At 40.7% G+C, this 16,270-nt stretch overlaps 1 protein-coding gene across 1 annotated transcript in view; it reads left to right on the top strand.

Moving 5' to 3' along the window:
• The window catches only part of Msh4 (mutS homolog 4), a 49,059-nt gene that overhangs the window by 25,663 nt on the left and 7,126 nt on the right, over positions 1–16,270 (top strand). Inside the window, exons 9-16 of the mRNA XM_021196984.1 lie at positions 3,445–3,519; positions 5,140–5,204; positions 7,019–7,188; positions 8,934–9,070; positions 10,021–10,124; positions 11,360–11,484; positions 13,037–13,237; positions 14,962–15,080. Coding sequence (XP_021052643.1) covers positions 3,445–3,519; positions 5,140–5,204; positions 7,019–7,188; positions 8,934–9,070; positions 10,021–10,124; positions 11,360–11,484; positions 13,037–13,237; positions 14,962–15,080 — 996 coding nt within the window. The remainder of the gene's footprint in view (positions 1–3,444; positions 3,520–5,139; positions 5,205–7,018; positions 7,189–8,933; positions 9,071–10,020; positions 10,125–11,359; positions 11,485–13,036; positions 13,238–14,961; positions 15,081–16,270) is intronic.

Genomic DNA, 16,270 nt, shown 5'->3' with positions numbered 1-16,270 from the left:
CCCAAAACATGGTCAGGTTGTCACAGGAATACCCCACTCTGCTGGTACCAATTTGTCTTAGTCAGGATTTCTATTCCTGCACAAACATCATGACCAAGAAGCAAGTTGGGGAGGAAAGGGTTTATTCGGCTTAACATTTCCATACTGCTGTTCATCACCAAAGGATGCAGGACTGGAACTCAAGCAGGTAAGGAAGCAGGAGCTGATGCAGAAGCCATGGAGGGATGTTCTTTACTGGCTTGCCCAGTCTACTCTCTTATAGAACCCAAGACTACCAGCCCAGAGATGGCACTGCCCACAAGGGGTCTCCCCACCTTTGATCACTAATTGAGAAAAATGCCCCACAGCTGGATCTCATGGAGGCATTTCCCCAACTAAAGCTCCTTTCTCCATGATAACTCCAGCTGTGTCAAGTTGACACAAAGCTAGCCAGTACAGACTTGTTAAGTTGTGCCTGTCAAAGACTTCATAAGCTTACTGGCATGCAGTTGCTCACAATGCCCCCATATCTCCTGTGTCTGTGGAATCTTCAGTGGTGTGCTCTCATATGATGTGGTGACTTGAGTGTGCCCTTCTCTGATCTGCTGGGCTTATCACCTCCATGGCTCCCTTGGAATACTTACTGGCTGCTTTATTTCATGCTTTTAGCTAGTATACAAAATCATAAGTACCATTAGGCTCTGCTTTTACCCATATGCCACTGTGTTTGTTCATATTTACTACTAGGTTGTATTTGCACACATGTTGTGCTTTGTTCGTATTTCCTCCTTAATGCCCTTCCTCTTTCTCCCACAGTTTAGAACATAGATTCTGCATGTGGCCAAAAATGTGAAATTTGTCTTTCTGAGTCTAAGACTAACTTATTTCACTTATTCTTCAATTTCATTGATTTTCCTGAAATTTCACTCATCACAGCTGACTAAAACATATGTTCCACCTCAATTTCTATGTCTACTGTTCTGTTGATGAGCTCCAAGATTTTCTGTTGATGAAATCCCCTGGGTAAGGTGTATTTGTCTACTTTCCATTGCTTCTTTGTTCTTGCTCTGTTTGCTGATCCTGTCCCGAACATCTAATGACAGAGCTGGAGTCATCTGACTTAAAAACCTTTCTGCTGTGGCTGCCGCTGCTCTTATTCCTCGTCCTCCTCCCTTCTTCCTCGTCTTCCTCCTCTCCTCCTCCTTCTCCTCCTCTTCCTTCTCTTTCTCTCCTCCTCCTCCTCTTCCTTCTCTTTCTCTCCTCCTCCTCCTCTTCTTCCTCTTCCTCCCCCCTCCTCCTCCTTTTTCAGGATTTACTTATTTTATATATGTGAGTACACCAGAAGAGGGCATGGGGTCCCATTACAGACGGTTGTGAGCTGGGAATTACCATGTGGTTTACTGGGAATTGAACTCAGGACCTCTGGAAGAGCACTTAGTGCTCTTAACCTCTGAGCCATCTCTCCAGGCCCTTAAAAACCCTCCTTGTTTACTAAAATGGATAATGTGATGGTTTACATACACTTGGCCCAGCTAACAGCACTATTAGAAAGTGTGGCCTTGGGCTGGTGAGATGGCTCATTGGGTAAGAGCACCCGACTGTTCTTCCGAAGGTCTGGAGTTCAAATCCCAGCAACCACATGGTGGCTCATAATCTTCCATAACAAGAACTGATGCCCACTTCTGGAGTGTCTGAAGACAGCTACAGTGTACTTACATATAATAAATAAATAAATCTTTAAAAAAAAAAAAAGGTGTGGCCTTGTTGGAGGAAGTGTGTCACTGAAGATGTGGACTTTTAAGACCCTCAACCTACCTTCCTGGAAGCCAGTATTCTGCTAGCAGCCTTCAGATGAAGATGTAGGTCCCTCAGCTCCTCCTCACCATGCCTGCCTGGATGCTGCCATGCTCCCACCTTGATAATGGACTGACCCTCTGAACCTATAATCCAGCCCAAATTAAATGTAGTCCTTATAAGAGTTGCCTTTTGCCTTGGTCATGGTGTCTGCTCACAGAAGTAAAACTAAGAAAGATCATTTGTGACAAAATTGTTCATGCTATAGTAATGCTTTAGCTTTAGCCCACAATTACATCTGAATAATGGTGCAGAGACCCCGATACCAAACATCTTGTTACCACAAGAGGGGTGCTCAAGTCAGGAGTGTGAAGAGGGGCCAGGGGAAAGGAGGGCAGAGGAGAGAGAAGAGCTTTATGACTACAGTGCCAGCAAGTCTTTAGGGAGGCATCTCTGTGGGCAAAAGCTGGGCTTGTGACAGAACGCTTGGGATTGGACTTTTGTGCACTGCCAGAAAGAAGCAAGGCTGCAAGGTAGATGTGCCAACTTGGGCTGTCAGTTTGGCTGTGTGACAGGCAGATGGAATTAGTTTCTGGTCATTGGTTGACACACTTCAAATGCTTTATCACTTTACTTCTTTATTTAGATTTATAAATTCATTTGTATTAATTTGTGTGCAGGACAAAGAGCTGTGTTTCTTTTCCCCAGATGGATTCACGGTTGTGCTGTTGCCATTTATAGAAAGGTTCTTATGAACTTTGACTTATGAATGTGACCATAAGTCAAATTGTATGTTCTGGGGTCCATTTCTAGACTCCTGCTCTACTACCTATAGCTTGAGTCTTCCTCCCTCCTCCTTTCTGGTGGTAATGACGCTTTTTCCTGCTTAGTTTTATTTATTTTGATCTTCTGTTTAGTGTCAGGAATCCTCTGTAAGAGAATATGAGTGACTAAAAGCATTCATGATGTCTCTTGCACACTGGGCCTTCTGTTCACACTCTAGGTCTTTTGTAGTGCGAATCCAGGCGAGGCCTTGGGAAGCAGCAGCCTCACATGAAGTCAGTGCATCATACTTGTGACCTCTTCAGCCTGTCTCCTGTTGGGGTTACACTTGCTCATGCCTTTGCTCAGCTCCAGAGAATGTAGTTTAATTCTGTGAAGTTTATTTATACCATTTTAAGTGCTATATTCTGAAAGGCTATTATTAATTTGAGACACTGAAATTGTTAAAATTGTTTTGCTTGCCCAACAGGAACCAATGGGGAAAGTTTTTCTAAGTCACCTGGGAAACTGAGGTTCAACCTGTTACAAGAACCTTTGTGGTTACTTAGTTACTGTCAGCCTGCTGCTGCTGCTGCTGCTGCTGCTGCTGCTAAGCAGCATTTGCGTTGCTGCTGTGTTTCCTTTGACTGTTACAGTTTAAATTGCACCAAAGATGCTGAAACAATGAAAATTAGTACAATTATGTGAACTCTAATCATATTTTCAGGAGACCAGCATATTGGGTTTATAGTTATGGTCAGTAATTTCTAACCACCATCTGGGTTGGCATGCCAGCTTGGCTGATGTGTACTTCTATGGGATATTATTAATAGAAGTTGACTGGCCAAGAGGAAAACCCATTACTGAATTGAAACTTAGGATGTTTACATTTGTCTTTTATCTGGACAGGTTAATGCAGCTGAATCAAAGATAACAAATTTGATCTATCTGAAGCATACATTGGAACTTGTGGAGCCTTTAAAGGTAATTTACATGTGTGTTGCACAAAACATATAAAGTATTATTTTTAGGTATTTTATTTAGAAAAAAGTAAACTTAAAAGTTGTAAGAATAGTGTGTTTTCTCCCTTTACATATATAGAACATGCATACATAAATACATGTTACTGACCCACTTAAAATAAGTTATAGTATCTACGTACTAATCATGTCTTTTCTATGAGCAAGGATGTCCTACATAACCTCAATATATTTATCAAATCCATAATAGTTAACATTAATATAGTACTACTATCTGTAGCCCACACTCATTTCAGTTGTTTAATGGTAGTAACTTTCTCTGTAGTTTTGTTATATTTTTGGTTGTGAGCCTAGCCTTTAACGGCTGAGCCATCTCTCCAGCCCTCTCTGTAGTTTTCTAAAAAACTTCACCCATAACCATTAATGTCTTCAAACTTGATTTTAGCACTTAAAAACATTTTTTAAAGATTTATTTATTTATTATATGTAAGTACACCGTTAGAAGAGGGAGTCAGATCTTTGTTACAGATGGTTGTGAGCCACTATGTGGTTGCTGGGATTTGAACTCAGGACCTTCAGAAGAGCAGTCAGTGCTCTTACCTGCTGAGCCATCTTGCCAGCCCAAAACATTTTTGTTTATTGAAAAATTATACAATATATTTTCATCATGTTTTCCCTTCTTCAAATCTCCCTACCTCCCTACACCCAACTTTATGTTCTTTTTCTCTAAGAAAAACAAAGTTGGAATATTGTAAATTTAAGAAACTGCTATTGGGCTCAGTGGGTTGAATACTTGCTGTCAACCTGACCACCTGAATATGATTCCTAAGACCTATACAATGAAAGACCCTGCTTGATATCTTCTAACCTTCATACATGTGCTGTGGTGTGCACATGCCTACGCACATTCACATAAAACTAAATGAGTGAACATCGAAATAAAAAGCTTCTGATGTCCATGATATATTAAGTGAGGGAAAAGGGAACATACAATTATATAAGTTTTTAAATTTCAGATGGAGGCAGGGAATGTACCATAATATTTAGGTATATAATCTTTGGAAAGGAACTTGAGTTATGAGAGACTGAATTTTTATGCTTCTGTGGACTCTTCAGTTCCCCAGCATGGACATACAGCTTCCATTGAGAAGTAGATCAGATCATAGCCATCAAGTCTCCCCAAACTCAAACGAGCGACTGTGTCCTCCTCTTCTGTCCCTTTGTTCAGTTGCTGCCCATTCACAGTTCCCATTAGAGAAGGAAGTTCTCAATCCTGTTTCTACTGTGTGGAAAGGGAGGAATTGCTCCATTTATAAATATATAAATCCAAATATTGAAGTTATCTGGAGGGTAACGTAAGTTGTACAGCAGCAGCTGTTTCAATGCTTACCACTGTTAAGAAGTTGGATGTCATTTGGGAGACAGAAAAACAGAAATCTTCACCTTGAAGTGGTGAATGACTTTATGGAAAGGTACAGTGTGTCCTCACCTTCATTCATGTCTGAAATATCATGAGAATAAACATGAGAAAATAGAGCAAGAGCATTTGATCAAATGTTGAGTACCAAGTGTTGAATTTGAGTAGTGCCATGACTTTCTGACTGTAATTTTGTTTTTTTAACAGGTCACCTTAAAGAACTGCAGCACACCCTTATTAAGAGCTTACTATGGTTCCTTGGAAGACCATAGGTGTGTCACCGACTAACAGATCATACTTCTATTCTTGATCATAACTGATTTTAACTGTATCTTCTATAGAAAAATTAGTTGGTGTGGGCGTGGTGGTATGCATTGAATGCCAGTACTCGGGAAGCAGAGGCATACAGATCTCTGAGAGTTCATGTAGCCTTGTCTACATAGCAAGTTTCAGGAAAACTGAGATCCTGTCTCAAAAATAACTATTCAAGTTTAGTCAAAGAATTCCTTAACTATCAGTTACATATTAATCCTGTGGGCAGGATGCGAGGATAGAAGCACAGTGGCTGCTTGTACTAATGACCGCTGTTTCCTCTATAGCCGTTCTTCTCGGGGATGCTCACTGTATGGAAACACATCCTTTTCTTTCGATAAATCATTGAAGACCTAATGTAGAAAAACAAATCCCATAGATATGAATGTAGAACGAGTTCTACAAACAATTAGTATTGTTAAATTATTAGCAACATCACCTTGCTTCTTGACCAAATAGGGTATCATGTTTAAAAGTTGCCATGTTGATTGAGGATTTGCATCCTTTGTTATGCCACAAGGCGAACTTGATAATCAAACCGACTTAATTAAATGTGATGTTCAAGCCAGGCATGGTGGCACACGCCTTTAATCCCAGCACTCAGGAGGCAGAGGCAGGCGGATTTCTGAGTTCAAGGCCAGCCTGGTCTTCAAAGTGAGTTCCAGGACTACACAGAGAAACTCTGTCTCAAAAACCAAAAAAAAAAAAAAAAAATGTGATGTTTAAGAACAGAATATTTGAAAAGTTAGGTAAACTCATGTTTCAATCTGTGGCTTGTGTAGTTGTAATTACTGTGTTTGTCAACTGGTGGTTGTAGGCTCCTGTTTGTGTCCCACAGTACATGTCCCCTTACTGAGGAGGACATACAGTATCTTAGTCAGGATATACATATATATATATATTGAGACAGGGTTTCTTTGTATAGCCCTGGTTGTCCTGGAACTCACTCTGTAGACAAGGCTGGCCTCGAACTCAGAAATCTGCCTGCCTCTGCCTCCCGAGTGCTGGGATTAAAGGCATGAGCCACCACATCCAGCTTAGTCAGGGTTTCTATTCCTGGACAAAATATCATGACCAAAAAGCAAGTTGGGGAGGAAAGGGTTTATTCAGCTTACACTTCCATACTGCTGTTGATCACCAAAGGAAGTCAGGACTGGAACTCAAGCAGATCAGAAAGCAGAAGCTGATGCAGAAGCCATGGAGGGATGTTCTTTACTGGCTTGCTTTCTTATAGAACCCAAGACTACCAGCCCAGAGATGACATCACCCACAAGGGACCCTTCCTCCTTGATCACTAATTGAGAAAATGCCCCACAGCCGGATCTCATGGAGGCATTTCCTCACCTGAAGCTCCTTTCTCTGTGATAACTCTTGCTTGTATCAAGTTGACACAAAACTAGCCAGTACATACAGCCCTTGTTATATGGCCTAAGTGCATGAGGGATGAAGAACGAGGGAGTTAGAATTGTTTGTCAGTTCATGAGGGGCATGCTGATAGTGAACCCTGTATTTATTCACAGCCGTGCTGATCATGCATAACTTGGGAGATGTGCCCATTAGCAAATCTTAGTTTTATTTGGTCATCTCATACCATTTTTGAGTAATCCTGGCTGCAAAAATAGTTTTAAGTTGAGGCAATGTTAGCTCTAATCTAGATAAATGTAAACATTTGTTAATTGTTTACTGTAAAATAACTCTCAACAAAGGTTTGGTTTCATTAACGGTGAAAGTGGCTATTTACTTATTACCTGTTTTTGTTTTTTATTAATGCTAGGTTTGGACTAATACTTGATAAGATTAAAACAGTGATAAATGATGACGCAAGGTACATGAAGGGCTGCCTGAACATGCGGACTCAGAAGTGCTATGCAGTGCGCTCGAACATCAGTGAGTTCCTGGACATAGCCAGGAGGACGTACACAGAGATAGTGGACGACATAGCAGGTAATGGTGCCAGCACGCTGCATTTTATCACATGCTTTGCTGCTTCTTACTGGTGTGTGTGTGAGAGAGAGAGAGAGAGAGAGAGAGAGAGAGAGAGAGAGAGAGAGATTGATTTTATATTTACTCAGTAAAGCTAATACATAATTGCTTTTTAAAAGCCTCTTTTTAAAAAACAATGTTGTTTGACCATGCTTCAATGAGTATTTGGGCAATACAAGTTGCTCCTTTTTCTTCTTTTTTGAAGGGTGAGGTCACAGTAGTGGATGAGTAGATTTGGGAAGACTGGGAAGTGAGTGCAATCTGGGTGTATTATGTGAAATTCCCAGATAATCAGTAAAAATATTAAGTTGAAAAAAAAAAACATTTGATGTCACCAGACCTGGTGGCACACCCCTTTAATCACAGAACTTAAGACCTAGCAGGAACAAATCTTTATGAGTTTGATGCCAGCTTAGTCTTCATAGTGAATTCCAGGCCAGCCTGCTCTACACAGTGAGATCCTATCTCAAAATAAAAGGAATGATGTCAAAGTGCTAGAGAGTGACCTCATGTGCATTAGGAACTCTTTGGAGAATGAAAAATATTGATATGCTTTAGCCGGAAGTGGCACCAGTTTTATCAGAGGATTAGCAGCTGAGCCTACTAGTTACTCATTGTGTACTTCCTGTGCTCTTACAGCATGTGCACACTGGCATGCACATGTGAGTCTGGGATGCATAGTGAAAGATGCTAGAAGTCAGTACAAGACAAGAGTGTACTGGCTAGGTGTACTGGCTGCTTTGATGTCAGCTCCACACAGGTTGGAGTCATTTGGGAAGAGGGAACATCAATTGAAAAAAATGTCCCTTCCAGAATGACCATTTTCTTGGGTTCCATGATTGATACTAGAGGGTACAGCTCTCTATGAGTGGCAGGAGGTCCTGAGTGCTATAAAAAACAAGCTGAACAGGCCATGAGAGCAAGCCATCAAGACTCCAATGGTCTCTGCACAGATCCTACCCCCAGGTTCCTGCCCTGACTCCTCTCAGTGATAGGGTGTGACCTCAGAATTGTTCTTCCTTCTCCCTCTGCTTTTAGTCATGCTGTTTTTATCACAGCAAGAGAAACCCTAACAAGACACAAAGTTAAAAGAAAGAAAATGTTACTAATTAACAAACTTACTAATTATTAGGTAGGCATGGCCATTATAATGAGAAATGTAGTCTCAAATACTAAGTGAAAATTCTAGGCCACAAATGGTGAGACTGTAGGGAAAGCAGGAGAGCCAGGAGGAACCTGTGTCAGGCCGGGCACAGTGTTGGTTACAAGTAAAGTTCCAGACCAGGGGCTGGAGTGGAGGAGACTGGCTGAGAGCTCTGTAGTGTGGTATTAACAGAGAGCTTAGAATCACTTCTCAAACTCCATAACCTGACACCTATTGCATTCTGGGGACACACTGATCAAATTTAAGCTTCAGCAACTTATGTAGCTTCTGTTTTACTAAAAGTTGAATAACGAAACAGAGAAAATAGTTCTTATTCTTTCTTGTTTTAATTTTTATAATTTCTTTTCCTTTAGAAATACACATCAGACAATAGCATTTTAAAGGTACTTTCCACATCTTTTGGACATTAACATTTTTTTACTGTTCAAAAGAACCCTAAGAATACTTTCTTGATTGTGTATAAAATAATAAGTAAAGAGCCTATGACTACAGGGGTGTTTCCCATCAGGAGATTCTTGTTTTCCTGGTTTCTGGCCCCTAGGAATGATAGCACAGCTCGCAGAGAAGTACAGTCTTCCCCTACGGACCAGCTTCAGCTCCACACGGGGGTTCTTCATCCAGATGACCACAGACTGCGCTGCACTCTCCAGTGACCAGCTTCCTTCGGAGTTTATTAAGGTTAACGTGCAGTGGCAAGGAAATGGCTGATCCTGGCTTTGTGGGATTGACTTTCCAGACTTCTGTTGGTGCCTGGCTTTGCCACTGTACCTCACTGAGCAGCCACACCACTCTGATGGGCTGGGGGGAAAACCAGAGGAGGCAAAAGGCAAAGGAAGAAACAAAGTCCAAAAGACGTTTTGGCAAAAGAATTTAGGAAACACTGCAGTACCTTTTGTTTAAAAATTTAAATATCACTGCTTTGTATGTGACATTGGGGGTCAGAGGACATCCTGTGGGAGTCAGTTCTCCCCTTCCACCGTGTGGGTCCCAGGGACCGACCTCAGGTCTCCAGGCTCAGTTGTGAGTTCTTTTTACCTGCTGAAGCGCCTCACCTACCTCCTACTTTACACAGTTTTCCAGATTCATTTTCCTATTAAAGGTTTGAGGATGGCTGCAGTAAGGGAATGTTTGCTTTCTGTGGTGTTTTTAAGCCTGTGACTATAGTACTTTTTCCTCTGTGCTCATTTACTCTCTAGTGCACACAAACAGTGCACACAAATACTGTCTTACTATAGGTTTACACAAAAAAGTCACAGAGCTAGACCCAGAGTAAGGTTCAGATAGAGGACAAGGGTTGAGGAGAGTCAGACTCACAGTGGGGGTCACAGAGGGTCCCTATTGTCCATCACCTGTGTGACCTGCTGATGAGATGCCGTCTTCTAACCTTTCTGCAAGGCCAATTCAGAACTTACCAGTCAGTCTGCTGGGGAGGTTGGGTTAGAAATATCCTTATCTTTTACATAACCTTGCTCTTATTTTTCACAGACAGTATTTTGAACTTTCCTTGTAATACTTTATCTTAGAAAGTAAAGTGGTTAACCTAAACACTTACCTTTCTGTCCTATGAACTGTGTTTTATCTCATGTGCATGTACACATAGTGTGACACTGCTTTTTAACTCCCTACAGATTTCTAAAGTGAAAAACTCATATAGCTTTACATCAGCAGATTTAATTAAAATGAATGAAAGATGCCAAGAGTCTTTGCGAGAAATCTATCACATGACCTACATGTAAGAGCATTTGGAGTATTTGAGTACAGAAATAAATTGGTTTAGTTTGAGGAATTATAATAGATTTAATTATTTGGCTCTGTCTGATTACAGGAGTTGAACTGTGAACGTTAGAAAAGAAAGTCTGCTGTTGGGTAGAGAACAAACAAGCCTCCTGGAAGGCATGAAGGGGAGATGCAATGGGAGAGCTAGCTGGATTCCCAGGACTTCTGCATGATGCACTGCGCCATTGTGCAAAGCTTGTGTGCCATGGGCTTAACTCAGCTTATTTTCCTGTGGTCTGTGCGCGTTGGCTTCTCACCCTCTGTTATTTCTAAGGCAGCACCATTACAGCCAGCTCTTTTCTTGTGCACAGAACAGTAGCTTTGAATTTAGGAGAGGCAGAGCATTTAGAATTGGTAGACTGAGATAGAGTGGAAAATTTAGGCTTTCAAAACAGTTTCAAGTCCTGGACCTAAGACACTATTAATGTAAATTATGGGTACATCCTTGAATGGGGAATAATTCCTGGAGTGTATTGCATTTAACCCTGCTCATGAAAATCTAAATAATGGCATGATTTGAACATGGTATGCTTTTGTGTACATGTTTGTATTGTGTATGTATCTCTTTGTGTGTCTGGATTTCTCTCTTTCCCCCTTCCTTTTCCCTCTCTGTCTTTTTTTTTTTTTTTTTTTTTTTTTTTTGAGACAGGGTTTCTCTGTATAGCCTTGGCTGTCCTGGAACTCACTCTGTAGACCAGGCTGGCCTTGAACTCAGAAATCCACCTGCCTCTGTCTCCCAAGTGCTGGGATTAAAGGTGTGAGCCACCATACCCGGCCTCTCTTTATCTGTATGTGTGTGTTTTTTTTGTGTGTCTCTGTGTATATGTTTATATATGTGTCTATGTTTTTGTGTGTGTGAGACAGATTGTTAGCAGATAAGATGTGTGTATGATGAGTTCTTGATTATATCTATATAAAATATTTTATATTTTCTAAAGCACGTTATTTATATGAAAATGTATGTTTTGCTTATATTTAATGAGGCTATCATTTCAACAATGAATGTAGAAGATGGATTATTTTTTACCTGGTAGATGTGACAGTAAACTGAGATATCAATATTTTATGAGCCAGCCAGACAATAGACTTTCTTACAGTGCACAGCTGTGAATATTATTGTTCTCAAGCAATTAAAATGTGCACATCTCCTTTTGAAGAGCGTCATCATGTCTTGTCCAACATGTGTTCCAGGATAGTGTGCAAGCTGCTCAGTGAGATCTATGAGCACATCCACTGCTTGTATAAGCTCTCTGACACAGTGTCCATGCTGGATATGCTGCTGTCGTTTGCGCATGCCTGTACTCTTTCTGACTACGGTAAGTCACTGCCTTTACAAGAAAAACAGGTGACATACTGAAGTTTGTATCTTACTCACCACCTTCAGTATAGTTAGCCCCTGAAACTTCTTACACAACTCATAAGTAATTATCACACACCAGCATGCCAGCACCTAGGCCTAGTGTGTGATAATTATGGTTGAGTAACTGCAGGTATGATAACGTTAAAATTAACATTAGTGGTTAAATTTAGTGACAACATTTCTGATTTGTTACATTGATTGATTGATTTTTAAGGATTATTTTTTATGTATATGCATGAGTGCATTAATGTATGAATGTGCACCCCACGTGTGCAGTGCACTTGGAGGCAAGAAGAAAGGCTCAGGTCACCTACAACTGAAGTTATGGATGGTGGTGAGCTGCCATACAGATGCTGGGAATGAGCCCAGTCTCCTGCAAAAGTAACAAGTGCACCTCACCAGTGAGCCATCTCTCTAGCTCCATTACATTGGTTTGTTTTTGTGAGAAATATCTTATAAAAATCTTTTATATTTTTAAATTTCTAAACTTAAATCTTAATGCCAGATGATAATAGCAAATAATAAATAATAATCAACACTGACTTTTTGTCACTGCTGTCTTAGGCTGAATATTTACTCTTTCATTTTTTCTTTGGGATCAAAACTTTATCTTGGGATCTCAGGTATTCCAGACTGTCGCACACTTGACTTAGGGAGTAAAGATGGTCATTATCTTCAGACCTGCCCCCACCTCAACGTGTGCACCCCCACCTCAACATGTGCACCACCATGCCCAGTGTATACAGTACTGGCAAGGACCTCAGGACGCTGTCATGATCAGCAAGCACTCTACCAACGGAACCATGTCCCCAGCCCAGGGTTTACTAGTCTAATAGTTGTTTTGTAAATTATTAAATGACTTACTATATTTAATTTGAGAAATATATCTAAATTTCAAAATTGCAATAGTTTTTAAGAAACTGTTGGTCTTTTCTGTACTATCTTCAATCTGTGATGAGTGTGTTAAAGTTTATCCATGTCGTCCACTTCTCAGTGTGCAATAGTTTAGCTTCCCCTTCAGATGCTACCCAGAGATATCTCTTTATGAACTAACATAACCTTTGTACTTGGTTTTCTCCATTTCCAAGATAGATTTTAGACATTTCAAGTGTGTAGGACAGAATATCACTTTTATGTTTGGTTCCACTGTTAGGTTACACTTTGCTTTGAACACTGGTTAGGTGTGAAGCAGTATGCCTCCTAGGTAAAGTTTCTATCTATTTTGAAGATATTACCAATAGTCATGTGGTCTTTTTAATATTTACATATGTTTCATAAGTTATTTTAGAACCCAGGGCAGTGAAAAGGAACTACATTCTCCGGAAATAATTAAAAATAATGAGTTATAACCATTACAATTAAGGGAAATTTAGGCATATGTTTGGGATAAAGTGATAACTTACTGTCCCAAATTGGGCTCATAACATAACTAATGTCAGCCCCTATGTACACACCACAGTATATTTAAATTAAATATATTCAGCTTTAACCTCTCCCCTTCTTTTCAGTTCGACCAGAGTTTACTGACACTTTAGCAATCAAACAAGGATGGCATCCCATTCTTGAAAAAATATCTGCAGAGAAACCTGTTGCAAACAATACATACATTACAGAAGGGAGTAATGTTGTAATCATTACTGGACCAAATATGAGCGGGAAGTCCACGTACTTAAAGCAGATTGCACTTTGTCAGGTCATGGCCCAGATCGGTAAGTTATACTTTACTGCAGGGTTGCCAGTTGTCGAGGTTTGAACAAGAACGATTTGCGTAGGCTCATAGGGGGGCTGTGAGCCTAGCCTTTAACAGCCAAGCTGTCTCTCTGGCCCTGGGCTCATCTATTTGAATGTGTGGACTCCAGTTGGTGGAGCTGCTTAGGAAGGGTTAGGAGCTGTGACTTTGTTGGGGGAGGTGTCTCACTGGGAGTGGACTTTGAGATTTTAAAAGCCAAGCCATTCCCAGTTAGCTCTATCTCCAACCTGAGGATAAGGCCTAAGGTGGTCTCAGCTTCTATTCCAGTGCTATGCCTGCCTGCTGCCGTGCCCTGAACCATGATGGAACTCCAGGTGGTCCTGCCTGGCTTCCCCTCTTGGGATCCACCAGTTATGATCACTGGGGTTATGCTGCTACGGGTGGGGAGGCAGAGCCTGAACCGTGACTTAAGAGCAGTATAATTTGTCTAAGATTGCATGGTCTCCAGGCTACTCATGGGCCTTCAGGCTCCTGTTCACTCTGCACTCCGGCCTGATTAAAAATGCACACACACACCACTTCAGAATTTAAGGTGAACACTGATGAAAAGTAGAATAATTGCCTCAGGCAGTTGAATAACTAGCACTAGTAAGAGCAGATGATTTTGTGATACAAGGACCCGATCAGGGCTACTGAATGAAAATCCTGCAAAGCCATGCTTCCATTTAGTGCAGTGAATTCTTCCTCGCTCTAATCCTCTCACGTCTCTCCCCGATCTTTCTATCTCTCTTTTCTTTAAGACAGGATCTCTTACAGCCCAAGTGGGCTTCAAGATGCATCTGTAGCTGAGGATGAGCTTGACCTTCTGGTCCCCTGCTTCTCCACCTCCCTGGTCTGGGAGCTGCCATGACTGGCTTCTGATAGTTGGCAGTCAGTTCTCAGGAAAACTAGAGGTGGAATAGCAGGCTACATGACCTCCTGGAGTGAGTCTTTATTCCTCAGACAGGCTCTGTCCTCCATCTTTCTTTATTCCTCAGACAGGGTCTGTCCTCCATCTTTCTTTTGCCTTAGATTCAGGACAGTTCCATTTGTGTTTTCCCTCCCATTATATCACTTTTACCTACACAGGGTTCTGTGAGGTACGTCTCCCATTCTACATTGCTTGTTTTGTCTTATGATGTTAGAATGTCACATTACATAGAAAATGAGTTAACAGTCAGATCTGCTATCAGATGGGGAGTATTTTAGGAAGCTCAGTAGCATAACAATGACCCATGAAGCGAGACTCCTCTCTCTTTAGTTACATGTTTTATTTTCCTGCTTTGGACATATTTCTGTATGTTTGTACAGACACAATTATTTGAGCTTTACAGTGATTTTCATCAACTTGACCCTCACACATTTTCTTCAGACTTCATTTGTGAGCTTCATAAGCATGTCTTTGTTTCTCTTTTGAGCATTATTTATTCATTACCTATATAAGCTAATCCTTCCTGCAGGTTAAAGTGATCTCTTTCTTTCTGATGTGATTGAGCATCATTTGGGTTTCTGCGTACCTTTGTATGGCAGGTGCCAGAGGCCCTCGTTTCCTCTGTGAGAAAGGGAGTTTAAGTGCTAGCTTATGGAGTAAGCAGAGAGCTGGGCCATGCTCTGTGACTCCTCCTACAGCATTCTGTGTGAGAAGCGCAGTGCTGTTGGTACCTGGCTTTCTAAAACACTTGGCGTGCTTCTTATATTTCACAGGCTCCTATGTCCCAGCAGAATATGCCTCCTTTAGGATTGCTGCGCAGATCTTTACGAGAATCAGTACTGATGATGATATTGAAACAAACTCATCAACGTTTATGAAAGAAATGAAAGAGGTAAGGAAACAATACTTCCCTTTATTAGAAGCATATTGACTATCCTAGCATCCAGAGTTGCTGGTGCGCTTTAGTTCCTGAGAGCCAGAGGGCAGTCAGACACAGCGTCCTAAGGTGTCCTGGATGAAATGGAAGCTGATGCTCCACAGAAAACACAGCTCTAGGCAGCTGCCCTGGGCTTTCCAGTTTCTGTGGAGGATATCTGACAGGCCTGTCAGAGGCAGTGATTGTTTTTACATAGAATCAGTTGTCCTTTAGCTGTAAAAGTCATTGCCTTTGCCCATATAAACAAGGGAGAATGAGAGTGCTTCCTCCCCACAATAGTGTGTGCCCTTCCTTTTCTTATGTGAGCAACCCTTCCTGTGTCTAAGGCCAAACACTTGGAACATCTGTGTTTGGGGTGCGTGCTTCACTGTGCACTTAGGTTTCTTTTCTGATGAGTCATAGGAAGTGAGAATAAAAAAACCTATACATTTGCTTAGTATGTATAGAATGTCTGTGGGATTCTGTCAATAGTCTAGATACATGAAGGCATACCTTTTATTTAATTTATTTATTTTTTGAGAAAGAATATCACTGTAAATAGCTCTCCTAGGCTGGCCACAAACTCACAGAGATCCACCTGCCTCTGCCTTTCTCAGTGCTGGCATTACAGCTGTGTGCCTTTATTTCCTAGGAAGTATATCTTCTAAATAGATCCCTTGTTGCATAAAAAGCTAATTCGTTATAATACAATTGAATGGAATTCTGTATTTTGAGAAAGAGGTTGCTATTCCCTAGAGGGAACGAATTTCTATCAATTTAAGTCTTGTTTGTTGGCCAAGGATTTAAATTTGTTAAACAAATATATTTTTCTTAATAACTTGTTCTGTCTTTAGCAAATGTAAGTTTTGAAGTAAATATATTTTGAATTGGTTTTCAACATTGTATGATGGTGATTGGTAATTTGTGGGGAAGAGAACAGCCATCTTTGTGTCTTATTTAAGCGTTTAGTTTACTGACGTGCTTCTTCATGTTGTAGATAATATTGTTCTGTTCCTCATACATATGTAGATGTCTATATTTATATATGAACCATTTGAATGGAATTATTAATGAGGTTGTCTGAAAGAGAAGCAATGTGTTATTTTCTGCTCAGCAGGATTTCTCTATTAAAATAAATTCAGACATATTTATTTATTTATTTATTT

Source organism: Mus pahari, chromosome 4, assembly GCF_900095145.1.
Source record: "Mus pahari chromosome 4, PAHARI_EIJ_v1.1, whole genome shotgun sequence".
Classification (NCBI taxonomy): domain Eukaryota; kingdom Metazoa; phylum Chordata; class Mammalia; order Rodentia; family Muridae; genus Mus; species Mus pahari.
The sequence above is the reverse complement of the archived record's forward strand: the minus strand, read 5'-3'. Positions and strand labels throughout refer to the sequence as shown.